The sequence below is a fragment of the Seriola dumerili genome, unplaced genomic scaffold (genome assembly GCF_002260705.1).
Source record: "Seriola dumerili isolate Sdu_G_001 unplaced genomic scaffold, Sdu_1.0 BDQW01000068.1, whole genome shotgun sequence".
Classification (NCBI taxonomy): domain Eukaryota; kingdom Metazoa; phylum Chordata; class Actinopteri; order Carangiformes; family Carangidae; genus Seriola; species Seriola dumerili.
This window is the reverse complement of record NW_019174323.1, coordinates 17,614,055-17,627,623: the sequence shown is the minus strand read 5'-3', so window position 1 is coordinate 17,627,623 and position 13,569 is coordinate 17,614,055. Positions and strand designations below refer to the sequence as shown.

The following is a 13,569-nucleotide window of genomic DNA, read 5'->3' as shown; positions in this document are numbered from 1 at the left end:
TAAGCAGTCTGGGATTTAGTCAGCTGTGGCCCCCGGTCGCTGCTCTGCTTCCAGTGTTAAACCTGGTGGCACAGTGTGTGTGTGTGTGTGTGTGTGTAATATAAAAGAAGGAACATGGTGTATTTTGTGTCTGCATCAGTTTAAAGCCTGTGGGAGTGAACTAAGTGGGACTAACCAGAGGCCTTTTCACACCAGGTCTGTGTGTTTTTCGTCCGAACATTTAAAAATAAATAGGACCTCACGCCGTGTCTGACACTTTTGTCTCTGGAACAGGTTCGAGTCGCAGCAGTCAGTGTGTAGTCATTTTTAGAAATGAGAAAATAATGAAACGCACCAAACTCAGTGTGGAAGGTTTGTGGACGACAGATTGAGAGAACGGTGTGAAAAGGCCTGAAGATCGTTGTTGAGGGGTTGGTGTCAAGTTGAACATTACTAGTGATTGACACATACTGTGGTTAACAACGATCTTCATCATCAATTAATCAGTCAATCACTAATTTGGCTGCGTCCTCACTATCAGTGAACACTTGCTGTGAAGAGGAGGCGACACCTCGGTGCTGTAGTTGTGTAACTGGACGTGACGAGGCCTCGGCTGCACGTTTATCTTTTAATTGATCGAAACTCAAGACTGAACCATTTCCTGAAGTTTCCCAGAGTCTTTATCACTGGAGGTTAATGTCTTCATCACGGTGCAGAGTGGTGACGAGGCGCTCTTTTCTTTCACACACTAGATTTGCGAAGTATTTACTCGCCTTATTGGACAAATTTTACTATAATTGTTTATTATTTATTATAAACTATCATTATCATCATTATCATTATTATTATTATTATTAATGAGCTGCTAGACACCTGAACTTCACACCTGAATCACCCACAATTCATCTGATTCACAACATTTCATGGAAACTATGGAACTATTTTACTCAAATCTATTAGTCCGCCGAAAATAACAGCAGCTTTAAGTAATTCAATTCAATTCAATTCAATTCAATTCAATTCAGGAAACTTTATTTGTACCCAGGGAGACATTTAAAGGCACATAGGACATAAAAACACAACCAGTGCAAAAACAATCACCTGTAATATTATATGATAACGACCTAGAAACATGATCGTTAAACAAGATTATTATTCTAACAATCCTCCCCTGTAGTCTCAGTGCACACACACACACACACACACACACACACACACACACACACACACACACACACACACACACGGTGCTGTGTGTGCTACAGTAAGCACTTCTGATCCCGGACAGAAACAAATGACCTTCTCTGTTTACAGCTCCTGCTCTCCCTCCTGTCTGTGTGTGTGTGTGTGTCTGTGTGTGTGTGTGTGTGTGTGTATTTATCACATGTGCGAGCACTGCCGTATGTCCTCTCTGCCATTTATCACCCAAACTGACTCCCCCCCCCCCCTCCCCTCACCTGCTGGTGTCAACTGCTCTTCCTGTTCACTTCACACACTAAACATTACACCCCCTCAGAGGAACACAGGGGCCTGTGGAGGGGATGACAGGTACCTGAACTGCTGTGTGTGTGTGTGTGTGTGTGTGTGTGTATTGTCACGTAGTCGGTGACTTAACGCGATGAAATAGAGTATGACAACTCGCAGCTGCTCAGTGTATCACAACAGTATTTTGTGCATCCTGAACTGGACCAGAGATCAGATCCAGCAGATAAATGTAATTTGTGTTTAGATAAATAAATATGAGAGCAGACAGACTCATAAACACTTGCTCAGGGATGGAGAGAGGCGGCTCTCCAGCACTTCAGGTTATGTAATGTGTGTGTGTGTGTGTGTGTGTGTGTGTGTGTGTGTGTGTGTGTGTGTGCGTGTGCTCAGCTCTGGCGTCCCCTCGGTGAATAGATTCACTTCAGCCTTCACTGCAGATAATTAGCATTTTCAGTGACTATCACTGCAGATCAGAACAGACGGAGCTGCAACATCAGCTGCTTGTTGTTCATCACTAACCATGAGATCCACACACACACACACGTACGCACACGCACACACAAATGCACACACACACACACACACACACACACAGACACACACGCACACACACACACACGTCTTTATTCACAGAAGGTGTAGACAACCAGTTTTCACATATATTTTAAGCTGTTTAAATATTTAAATATCACAGTTCGTGTTATTTATCTTTTATATCACCTTATGTGATGAATTAATTAACAGTTCCTAATAATTCCAATGATTATTATTCATAATTATTTTTGTGTAATCATGATGTCATTTTTATTTTGACTTAATTACATGATGTCTATTATTGTATGTTCATCACATGTAAATTACATGAAGGTGTATAAAAATCTGTAATTACAAAACAACAGCAGCTAATAATAATAATATTGATAAACTGGGAGCTAACTGGAGCAAACTGCAGGATCCATGGTGGTAGATTGCTCCAAAAATTTACACAAAAATTTCAAAAATCATCAATCATCAATCATATATATATATATATATATATATGTATTATATAAAACTTGTATTAATCTAATATTCTATAAAATTTCATGCGGATGTAAAATTGCTAACCTTGTCAGATTTATGCTGGAAGCTAAAAGGCTAGCTAGCGTTACAAAGTATCAGGATAGAAATTTTAAGGAAATCATTAACATAGAATTAAAGTCATTTAAATTTACTGTATATTTTATATTTATAATGAAAATAATAAAAATGATTTTTTTTCCCTCTCGTTTCTACACAGTGACACCAGCTGTTAGCTGCTGCTGCTGCTGCTGCTCTTGTTCTGCCTGAGCGTCCGTTCCCCAGTTTTTCCCTTGGTCCGTTCCTTAAATCAGTCCCCAGCATGAGTTCCTCTCCGCTGGTGTCCCGAGCCAACATGGACATCCTGGACGAGCTGCAGCTGATCGCAGCCCAAAACCTGGAGCGGCTGGAAGTCAACAAGTACTACGAGGTGATCCGGGAGCTGGGCAAAGGCACCTACGGCAAGGTGGACCTGGTCATCCACAAGATCAGAGGTGAGGGGATAAGACCTGTGACCACATGTTGTTGTAATAAAAAAAAGATCTTTAATCATGAAAAACAACACATATCAATCCTGTTTCACCCAAAGGTACAAAAATGGCGCTGAAGTTCCTGAAGAAGAAGACGACGAAGCTGAAGTCGTTCCTGCGGGAGTACAGCATCTCCCTCTACCTGTCTCCCTGCTCCTACATCATCAACATGTTCGGCATCGCCTTCGAAACTGACGAATACTACGTGTTCGCACAGGAGTACGCTCTGGCGGGAGACCTCTTTGATATCATTCCCCCACAGGTATCATTGCTTCATTTCATCATTGCTTCTGGGTCAAGGGGGACGAGTTCTTAAAAAGTTAAACTACTGTAAAACACCGTACACCATACACTGTATTTTGAAATCTTGTCATTGAATGTTAGACATTTCATGTATTTAGTGTATTTTCTGTGCGTTATTACGTTTGTACGCATCATATCCGTCGGGTTCAGGAGTGTTAAAGACCAAATACAGACAAACAAAAGAGATTTGGTGGGAAAAATTTAATTTAATAAAGAAAACCAAATTTACAAAACAGGCAAAACAGAACTGAGAAATAATCCAGGTAAAACTCAGGAACAAAGACGGAAAAAAGACGGACTGACAAAGACAGACTTAAATACACAGGTGAACACAGGTGTAACAGATTAGGGCGGGGCAGACAATCATGATGGAGGGAAACAGGAAAAAGACAGGAAGTAAAATGACCACCAGATACACGAGGACCTCTTCTTCAAAATAAAACAGGAAATAAAAATGTCTGAACATAAAGTGTAGGACAGACCATGACAATATCAGCAGCAAGGAACTGACAGTTTATAGTTCATGGTGAAACAGGTAGAGGTCTCAGTGAATCCAAGCATTTTGATTGGACGAGGCTTCTGCTGATATTTTTCATTTAATCAACACAACAAATTTGAAAAGCCTAGATTGGACATTGTATTCTGTGGTCAGCTGGTAGCCAGGCAGACCACGGTGAAGCAGAGTGACACCAATTAGCATAAATGCGTAAATGAATGCATGTGCTTCCCCTACGCCAGGAACACGCTGCCTGCGTGGCGGCTGCGTCGCTCAACTGAGTTTGTTGGATTTCTTTTCATTATTAAAGTAATTAATAATTTTGAATTTAGTTTTGACAGAAAACATCACTAATATCTCACCGTCTCCACATGCAGCTGCTAAAGTGGTTAAAAAATATATTTATATATTTCATGTCTGTGTCATATTCAGATTCAGTCTAGACAGGTTTATAAAATGTTGCTGGTATGATGTCACTATGACATCAACAGGACTTCTCTCTGTCTATTTTTGATTGGAGACATGACGCAACTGATAGGTGAGAGAGGCGTGTCTTACACAGGCGGTGTGTTCGCGCTAACATGTTACCATGGGAGCTGAAATGAAAAACAAAATGTTCTGCAGCCGCCACGCAAACGCCAGGGCTTAGACTGCACGTGTGGAATGAAGAAAGAAAACAAAATCACTTGCATATCAACATGTAATATATTTTTCTTTTGAGAGCAGATGTCCCGATGAGGAACGAGGCAGAATGACATACTGTTAAAAATGTTCAGCGATATATTTTCTATATACACGATGTATTTCTGTGCCCCGTCTCTCAGGTGGGTCTTCCTGAGGCGGTGGCAAAGCGCTGTGTGTACCAGGTGGCCATCGCTCTGGACTACCTGCACTGTAAGAAGCTGGTCCATCGTGACATCAAGCCTGAGAACATCCTCATCTTTGACAGAGAGTGTCGTAAGGTCAAGCTGTCCGACTTTGGCATGACGCGCCGCGCTGGCTCTCCCGTGAAAAGAGTGAGTAGCAGCGATAGTTTGTGACCTCTTCGTATTCACTATCTTGTTGTATCCGTGGTGGTAACCTGTTGAGCTTCCCCTCCAGGTGAGCGGCACTATCCCCTACACAGCCCCCGAGCTCTGCGACGTGTCCCGCCACGAGGGTTTCTGCGTGGACTACAGCACCGACGTCTGGGCCTTCGGCGTGCTGCTCTTCTGCATGCTGACCGGAAACTTCCCCTGGGAGAAGGCGCTGCCCTCGGACTCCTTCTACCAGGAGTTCATCCGCTGGCAGAGGAGGAGGACGAACACGGTGCCGTCGCAGTGGAGGCGCTTCACCGAGCAGGCCCTCCGCATGTTCCGCCGCCTGCTCTCCGTGGAGCAGGACCGCCGCTGCTCCGTCAAAGAGGTGTCCGAGTACTTCAGCCACTCCTGGATGCTGGACGCAGAGAACAACAACAACAACGGCAACACAGGAGGTGGAAGTGGTGGAGAGAGGGTTGGCGGTGGAGGGGGAGGAGGTGGAGGAGGAGGAGGAGGAGGAGTGCGAGGAGAGGTGACAGGCACTATCTCATCATCTTCCTCCGGGGAGGAAGATGAGGAGCTCCTGGTGGAGAGGATGAAGCAGCAGACTTTATCTCCTTTCTCTCCTCTGTCGCCCCTCTCTCCCATGTCTCCGGTGGCGGTGGAGAGGGGTAGCGGCGGCGGGGGAGGGGCCAAGGGCGGGGTGATGGAACCGGGTGGCGGCCACCACTACGTGTCCGTCTCCACCAACAGCTCCGTGTCGTCCACCAACAGTTACGACCGCATGCCGCGAGAGAACAGTTCACCGGGCGGCCGCATGCTGGTGGCCACGCCCATCGAGATCTGCGTCTGAGCGCCGACGTCACAGACTCACACACACACACACACACACACACACACACACACACACACACACACACACACACACACACTTTTATACCTCTCATCAAACACGTAGATGTGCATGCATGGAAACACAGACAATACTAACACGTATCCCGTTGTAAACATGGTGGGGATGGAAGAGCAGCGCGTGGCGGACTTCAGAGAGCAGACGCTCCTCGCCAGGGTTTTGGTTCAGAGACTCCGGAGGAGCCTCGTCTTCACTGCGGAGGTGAAACCCCGGAGGGGAAAACGAAAAAGCAGCTTCCATTAGAGATCCTGTCACTTAATCCATCTGAGAAGACCAAGACCAAAACGTATTTCTTAAAGCAATACTTCCAGCAGAAACATCAGAGACAGAAAGTGTCAGAGAGCCGAGCGATCGAGGCCGAGCGTCAGAGGATTTGTATTTTTGAAGAAGACAAAAACAGTTCGAGGAAAAACCTTAAAAAAACTAAACAAAGATGAGTGAGTGGTGGTTTTAAATGTTTCATGTGTAACACAAATGTGAACGTGTGTGTGTGTGTGTGTGTGTTCTGTATGTATCCAAAAGAAGTGGATTTATTTTGCTTTGAGAATTTTATTATTTATTTGAATCTAAAAAGACAACGCTCTATTTTTTCTATTGTTTTTTGTTTGTTTGTTTGTTTGTTTATTTTTTTGTAAAGTAGCTTTTCTTTGTTTTCTGTTGTAACTTGGTGTTTCAGGCCGAATCCACTTCAGCTTGTTGATTTACATGTTGGGATCAGATGCACACGAGCTGCGACCAGTGGTTTCTACTGGTCGACACATCTGGACTGAGAGAAGGTTTATGATGTCTCTGTTCTTCATGACAAACAAATCTACTTCACCGTTCAAAGGCTGTTTTGTACTCGCTCTGGAAATTCAGTTTGTCCTGTAAAGCTTCTGTTTCAGGTTCAGTTTGTATTTCTCATGTTTCTGATTCTGTTCTCTTTGAAACTTTTAACGCAAAGTATCGTCTGAAAAGAAAAGAGTAACGGTCTGGGTGTCATCAGATAATCCGTAATTCATTTGTAAATTTAAAAACGGGAAAAAAAAAACAAATCTGTTATTTGCTTTTAAAATAATGTTTTTTTTGTGTCAAAATCAAAAAACGAAAAACCAATTAAAAATGGTCTGTTTTTAGTTTTCTGGCGATTACTTTTATCATTATTTTAGTTTGAAACCAAATTCACATGGTTTTATTAAGATTTTTAATTCTAAACAAAAAACGGTTCAATTTTGTTTGTTGCAAATTCATTTTTTCAAATTTCATGTAGTAGTGGAGAGACAGGAAGAGGAAGTGAAGTGTAAAAAAGTCAAAATAAAAGCTAAGCGGACATATTCATATGAATGAATGAATGAATAAATAAATGAATACATGTATGCATTTATTTATTCATTCATTCATTAATATATATATTAGTATATCCTGTGCTTGCTTAATGTTACACTTTTATGTCGTCTTGGCTTTTATTTTGACTTTTTTACACTTCACTTCCTCCTCCTGTCTCTCCACTACTACATGAAATTTGAAAAAATTAATTTGCAAAAAACAAAATTGAACCGTTTTTTGAATCAGATTTTGTGGCTTTTTGTTTGGAAACAGAAAAATGAATAGAGAACGTGATTTCACTTTTTGTTTTTGGTTTCTACTTAAATAAAGATAAAAGGAATTGCCAGAAAAACAAAAACAGACTTTGATTGGTTTTTCGTTCTTTTGATTCTGACACCAAAAACTTTTTTTCTGTTTTGGTTTAGAAACAAATATCAGATTTACATTTACTTTTTTGTTTTTTAATTAAAAAGAATTACAGATTATCTGATGACACCCAGACCAGAAACCATCACTTCACATCTCCAATTCAATCTGAAGAAGAAAAAAAAAAAAGAAAAAAAATCACAGGCCATGTGACAGAGCCACCTTTTATAAACTGCATGACAAGTAGCTCAAACTCACCTTTACGAAAAATTTGAACCGGCTTTACAACAAAAAAACAAAAAAAAAAAACATGAAAAAAAAAGATAAAAAGAATCATAAAATGTTGTGATGTGGAATTTTTGCCGTAGCAGTTTCTTGCATCACCGTCCTGATCTCTGGAGACGTCCTAGGGCTGAAAAAAAAAAAATTAACAATAATTAGTTTCTATTCAGTGTGCTGTATTTGTATTGCTATTAATGTCATGGTCTCATCTCACCACCTCCAAGAACAGAAAAAAAAAGCAAAGCATGAGGAAGTGAAGCGACAGGCTTGAATTAAAATCACAGGTCGGGAGTCAGATGATTATTTTTAGAGATTTTTGCCACATTCATGAGGAAGTGTGGCTCTAATTTTTTTTTTACCAATTTAAAATTAACAGCAAAAAAGTAACCCGTTCCTCTCCTTGACTGATCCTGAGCATTAGCGGAGTAATTTGAGGAAAGAAGCGTGGGGTCATGTACAGGAATGGACGTTCTGTGTGTTGTTTTCCAGACCTAAATCTGCATGAATCTGTATGTTGTGTTGTAAAAACCTGCTCAGTGTTTCTCCCGTCACAGGCCGTAGTACTCTGTAGATGTAGTGTAGCTGCAGACAACATGTTTCTTTATGCTGTGAGAGTCGGTGGCCCTCAGCTCAGATCTGCCTGACTGAGGATCGGCTGAACCCGGTTCAGCTCTTACACAAAACATTCGGAATCATGTTCCTCAAAGCTGCTCCCGGATCAGCCAGCGAGAATGCAAACTACTACATCTTGTGACAATCTCTGACCTCATCAGCAGCCTTCTGACTCAGAACAATGGACCGCCCTGACACAGACACCGTAGTCATGCTGTTTGCTCTCCATCGGCCAGCTGCAAGCAGCGCTGGCTCCGTCAGCTCCAGGGAGGCCGTTCACATGACCATATGAAGAGTAGATGCACAGGCCTGTACATTACCTCATCATGTCACTCTGTCTCTGCATTAACCATTCACCACAAAACCACCCGGCTTCTTCCCAGATGTACCTACAGACCATCAACTGTCCATCCCAACAAACCTTTTAAACTGAACCGAGAGGTGGCCACAACAAATCACAAGTAACATGTTATTTGTTCAAATTAATTGGAACATAACCCACAAACCCTAATTATAAAATATATGGCAGATGGGCTTGGGCCGATATTCAATAATATCAAATATATCGGAAACATTTTTTTTGCAGTTGTGCAGCTTTGCACAGTCTGCCCTGCTGCCACATCCATCCAATCATTCCACTGCTTTTCTTACTGCACATTGTACCTCGGCATGTGACAAATAAAACTTTGAACTGCCTCAGTGGCAGCATCACTTATACCTGAAACATAAAATACAATAATATAATGATAATTATTATTTTTTTTTAAATTGTGGTTAAATCTATCGCAAATATCGCAAATATCGTAAATATCGTATATCGCAATATTTGGGCTGGACGTATCGAGATATTAAATTTTGGATGTCGCCAAATCCCAATGGCAGAATTGGGATTCTCTGTGCCTCCACTGCCTCAGTTAGCATCAAGCTATCATCTGACATTTGATGCTAGACATTTGCAGTAACCGGCTTTTATCCACCTACCGTTTTTCCATCTACGATGTCAAACCCAAAATGCTTCCACCCATCACTTGTCACCCCCCTGCTGGAGTACAAGGCAACGCCTTCTGTGCCTTACATGGATCATTTTGAATATTATTTTAAACATGCTCAAGTCGTAGTTTAATTTGAAATAGACAGTGACATCCCCTAGTGCGGAGAATAGAAACTACACAGTATCACCTTTCCTTAGGGTTGCCACCTTTGATGTGTGAAAACCCGGGACACTGGGGGGGCAGGGTGGGTCGTGTTGAATCACCTTATTTTGTTGCCACGTCCTCCTCGTCCATCTCTCCCCCCATTTCACCACACGGACAGAAGAAATTTAAGTTTTGTTTTTATTACTAACCAAGTTGTGGATGTTGATGCGCAGTTCCTGGGTAATAAGGGAATCTTTCGTATTTCTGCTACCAATCAAATAAAGATACAGGCATGGCCATTGGCCAATCAACATTATTCATACGTTTACATCCTCACTTTCATGGACACAGGATTGGACAGAACCAGGGAGATAAAAACAGTAGAAGGAAACAAATTAGGTTTTATTTGAAACTGAAATTCTAAACTAGAAATGCATCTTCACAAAAACTGGGACAATCCGAGTCAAGGGGAAGAAATATAAATTATCTGGGACAGTCGCTCTAAAGAGAAAACAATGACGGGAGGCAACCCTACCTTTCCTGCTAACAGCTAAGTTAGCTAGCCAACTTTTCTAACATGGTGCAGGAGTTATATGAAAGCCGCCTGTGGAGATTTTATTTCAACAAACACAATGTTATGATATCGCTACGTGTCTTGGCGTGTTGCTGCCACCAGATGTCAGCTGAACAGCGTAAAACCGATGGCAGGATGTGAGTTGCACTGCTTGCATGTGCGTCCTCGCGCGCAGAGTACCTTTAATTTTCCCAAGATTTGTCTTAAGTGGAAAAACGAGACTGTTGCACGTACACTGTATGAGCATGGTGTATTTTACTTTTATACCTACCGTTCTTGGCTCGTTTCTTTGAAACAGGAAGATTTGTCTTTATTAGCCTACAATGCTATTATTGGCTAATTACAAAAAAAACAAAAAAAGTTACTTGAAACTAAAGAAGCAAGTTGATTTTCGGGATAATTTTGGCATAATTTAAGCCAAGTTGATTTTTTAATTGTAATGCAACAATAATACAGTTTTTAGAGGCTAAATGATTAGAGTGGATGATGTAGTCGGATGTCAGGATGAAACACAACGTACCCCTGTTAGGATCAGGTACCCACTGCAGCTGAGGACACCTGAGCTCGGAGGAAGGATGAGTCACACCGATCTATAAATTAAGGGATGCGTATCTTTGCCACAAACCACCTTCCCCTCTCCTCCTCCTCCTCCTCCTCCTCCTGACGCCTGAGTCAGTCACTGCTGCCTCCTCAGCTCATGCATAACGTGCCGTGTTGTAATGGAGTTTCAGTGTCTCTCTGTCCAGTGACACATTTCAAAACATCATCATTTCCGTGGCGTTTTAGTGAGTAGATGACCACAGCACTAGAACTCGTATCTGGTTCTGTCTTTGCAATACAACTGTCTTCCTGTAAACTGAGATTTAGTCAATAAAATGAGAATTCTTGTTGGACTTTTGGTGTTGTACCTGTTTTTGTGATGGAGGTGATGGGTAATGAAAAAGCAGGAGATGCAGTGTGAACTCGAAAATGAATTTGAAATGGGATGTTTGTAGAGCTTGGACAGTAAATTTAACATCAACAAAAAAGTAAAAGAAAACAAGATTTAATAGATTTAATCTATTAAACATTAAGATGGTGAATATGAAATTAATAAAAGAGACATTATGAAAGTAAGACTGATTAAAAATATATAAATGAACCAAATAGTTAATAGAATAGAAATAGAAAATTAATTTAATGAGTTATTCAAACATTATCTGGAAACCTGTGAATCAACTGAATTAGCTGCATAGACACCATAACTAACTCTTCTGACTTTGCTTTACATGGCTACTGATGCTAGCAGGCTAATTAGCCAGATTAGCCACTTAGCAGCCAAGAGAGAATCCAGTGTTAACTGCTGTAATTAAACCTGGTTAATTCAAAATTACCTTAGCAGCATCATTATGGTAAAGATGTTGAAGACATATACAACTCTGTCGACCGACAAAACATGCAAAGCCTTTCGCTTGGTTGCTCTGAACTAGCTAGCTAACTGGCTATTATTATTAGCGAGCCTGTTAAAAAGATAACAACTCAAGTCATTACAAAGTATATAAAATGAAACTGTCAGAGGGAAGTGATATCACAAAAAGGCCACACACACCTAACTGCTGTGTGCAGGTAACTGTTCATTCGTATAAAGATGGTGGGTAAAAAGAGAGGTGACGGTGGTTCGATATATGGTTGGAACATAAAAGTTTTAGGGTTTGCTGCACAGCTTAACCCAACCAAAAATGACGGAGGAACAGTGTTTGGTCTTTGTTAATAATGTAGCAGCCTAATAAATGTAGGCTATTAAAACATCTCAGTGATCTTGCTGGAGGCGGGTATCTTGCCCCCAGTGGGCCATGCCGGAACGACTTACTCCCCCGACACCTTTATTAGGATCAAATTAGGATCAAAGTGATTTTGAGCTTGTAAAGTAATGTTTACAAATAATTCCCAAGTTTGTAGTTGTAAATCAGCCTTTGTAAACATGTAAAATCTGCATAAGAAATTCAAGTTTGTGAATGTGAAAAACAACAATTCTGAACAATTCTAAATCAGAAACCAGTGCATCAATATATTCTCACTTTACATATATAATCCCCTGAGAACAAACCAAGGAGATTAGATGTATTACTTAACATGGCTTGAGAAAATATAATGAAATAAACTCACTCAGGAACAGCGGTGACATGACGGAGGGAAGCAGCTGAACTGAAGGGCAGAACAGAGAATTAGCTCAGGACACAGAACAATGAACGCTGAAGGCACCTGTGTGACCTGCCCAGTTAGCACACCTGTTCCCCTGCTGCTCTTCAGCCCAGCAGTCACGTGACCCCACTTCCAGCAGTATGCGTTCAGTGAAAATAAAAAGAAATGCCCAAAGTAACAGATTAAGAAACCTTAATCAAATTAATAAATTGATGAATAGCTACATGAATCTCAAGACCCAATAATAATTCCAGTGTTTGTTGGAAATTTATTTCCGATCAGTTGTGAGCTAGCGGAAACAAAACCTGTAACAGTGACGAAGCAGCTGCAAGTTTGTTCAGAATCTTTAGTCCTTATTTAAAAGGCCAGCAAAGCATGTCACCTGGTATCTTTGTGCCAACTGAACACAAGTAGGGCGGTAAGTTAGTGACGTTGACACGTCACTGTAGGAAAAGCAAAGGTGAACTTAAGGAAAACTATTATTGCAGATAGCAAAATGAAACTTCTGGCCCAATATCTGACTGGGTCCTCAGGCCGAGTCTGGCCCATACACCATCCTCCGGGATCGACCGACAGCTAGAAGATTTGGGCCACGGAACCGGGGGAAAAGAAGCATGCGGTCAAAGTGTGGGCCGGATTTATTTAGCCATCCTCACCGAGCGTGTTCTCCTGTGAATTTGAGACGATATAAAATATTTTCCTTGAATTAATTTTTTCAGTCACTAAACTCAGAAAACCACAACATTGAACAAAATATTTATTTTTGACAATAACATGACCTCTGATTCTCCGAGAGGTGAGCGAGACGGTACAAAAAGTTGCCATAAAATTAAAAAACAAAAGTGACAGGAGTTGATAGTTCTAGTCCCATGTTAAACCTAAAAACACCACAGCACAGAGACACACTGAAGAGGCGCTGGAATGTGATGGTAGTGTGTACCAGGACAGAGAGGATAACCACATCCTGCTGCTGCTGTCACTGCTCTCGTCAATGTGGGGTTCACACAGAAAACAGGAAGGAGACAAAATCATAAAACAAAGTTCAAATCATTTGAATATCTGAGATTCAGCCCTGAGATTAACACACGGACAAAATATTATATATAAAAAAAAAAAAAAAAAAATCCAAACATTTTGTTAGAATAAAACATTTTCCAAAAGCTGCTGTTTTTTGATACAAAGAAATCTGCAGAGAAGAGTTCAGGCTCTCTGATAATCCTGCTCATTGAAAAACAATTCATTCAACTGGAACAAAATATAAAATAAACAAAACATCAACGATGGCACAAATGAAAGAAGTGGTGTTCCAGGATAAGGAGATCTTGGTGT

General features: G+C 41.1%; 1 protein-coding gene across 1 annotated transcript in view; it reads left to right on the top strand.

Moving 5' to 3' along the window:
- Nucleotides 1–5,724, top strand: part of LOC111219674 (serine/threonine-protein kinase SBK1-like) — a 9,578-nt gene extending 3,854 nt beyond the window's left edge. The window contains exons 2-5 of the mRNA XM_022742390.1: nucleotides 2,744–3,017; nucleotides 3,113–3,315; nucleotides 4,677–4,868; nucleotides 4,954–5,724. Coding sequence (XP_022598111.1) covers nucleotides 2,846–3,017; nucleotides 3,113–3,315; nucleotides 4,677–4,868; nucleotides 4,954–5,724 — 1,338 coding nt within the window. The 5' untranslated portion in view covers nucleotides 2,744–2,845. The remainder of the gene's footprint in view (nucleotides 1–2,743; nucleotides 3,018–3,112; nucleotides 3,316–4,676; nucleotides 4,869–4,953) is intronic.
- Nucleotides 5,725–13,569: the final 7,845 nt, after the last annotated feature.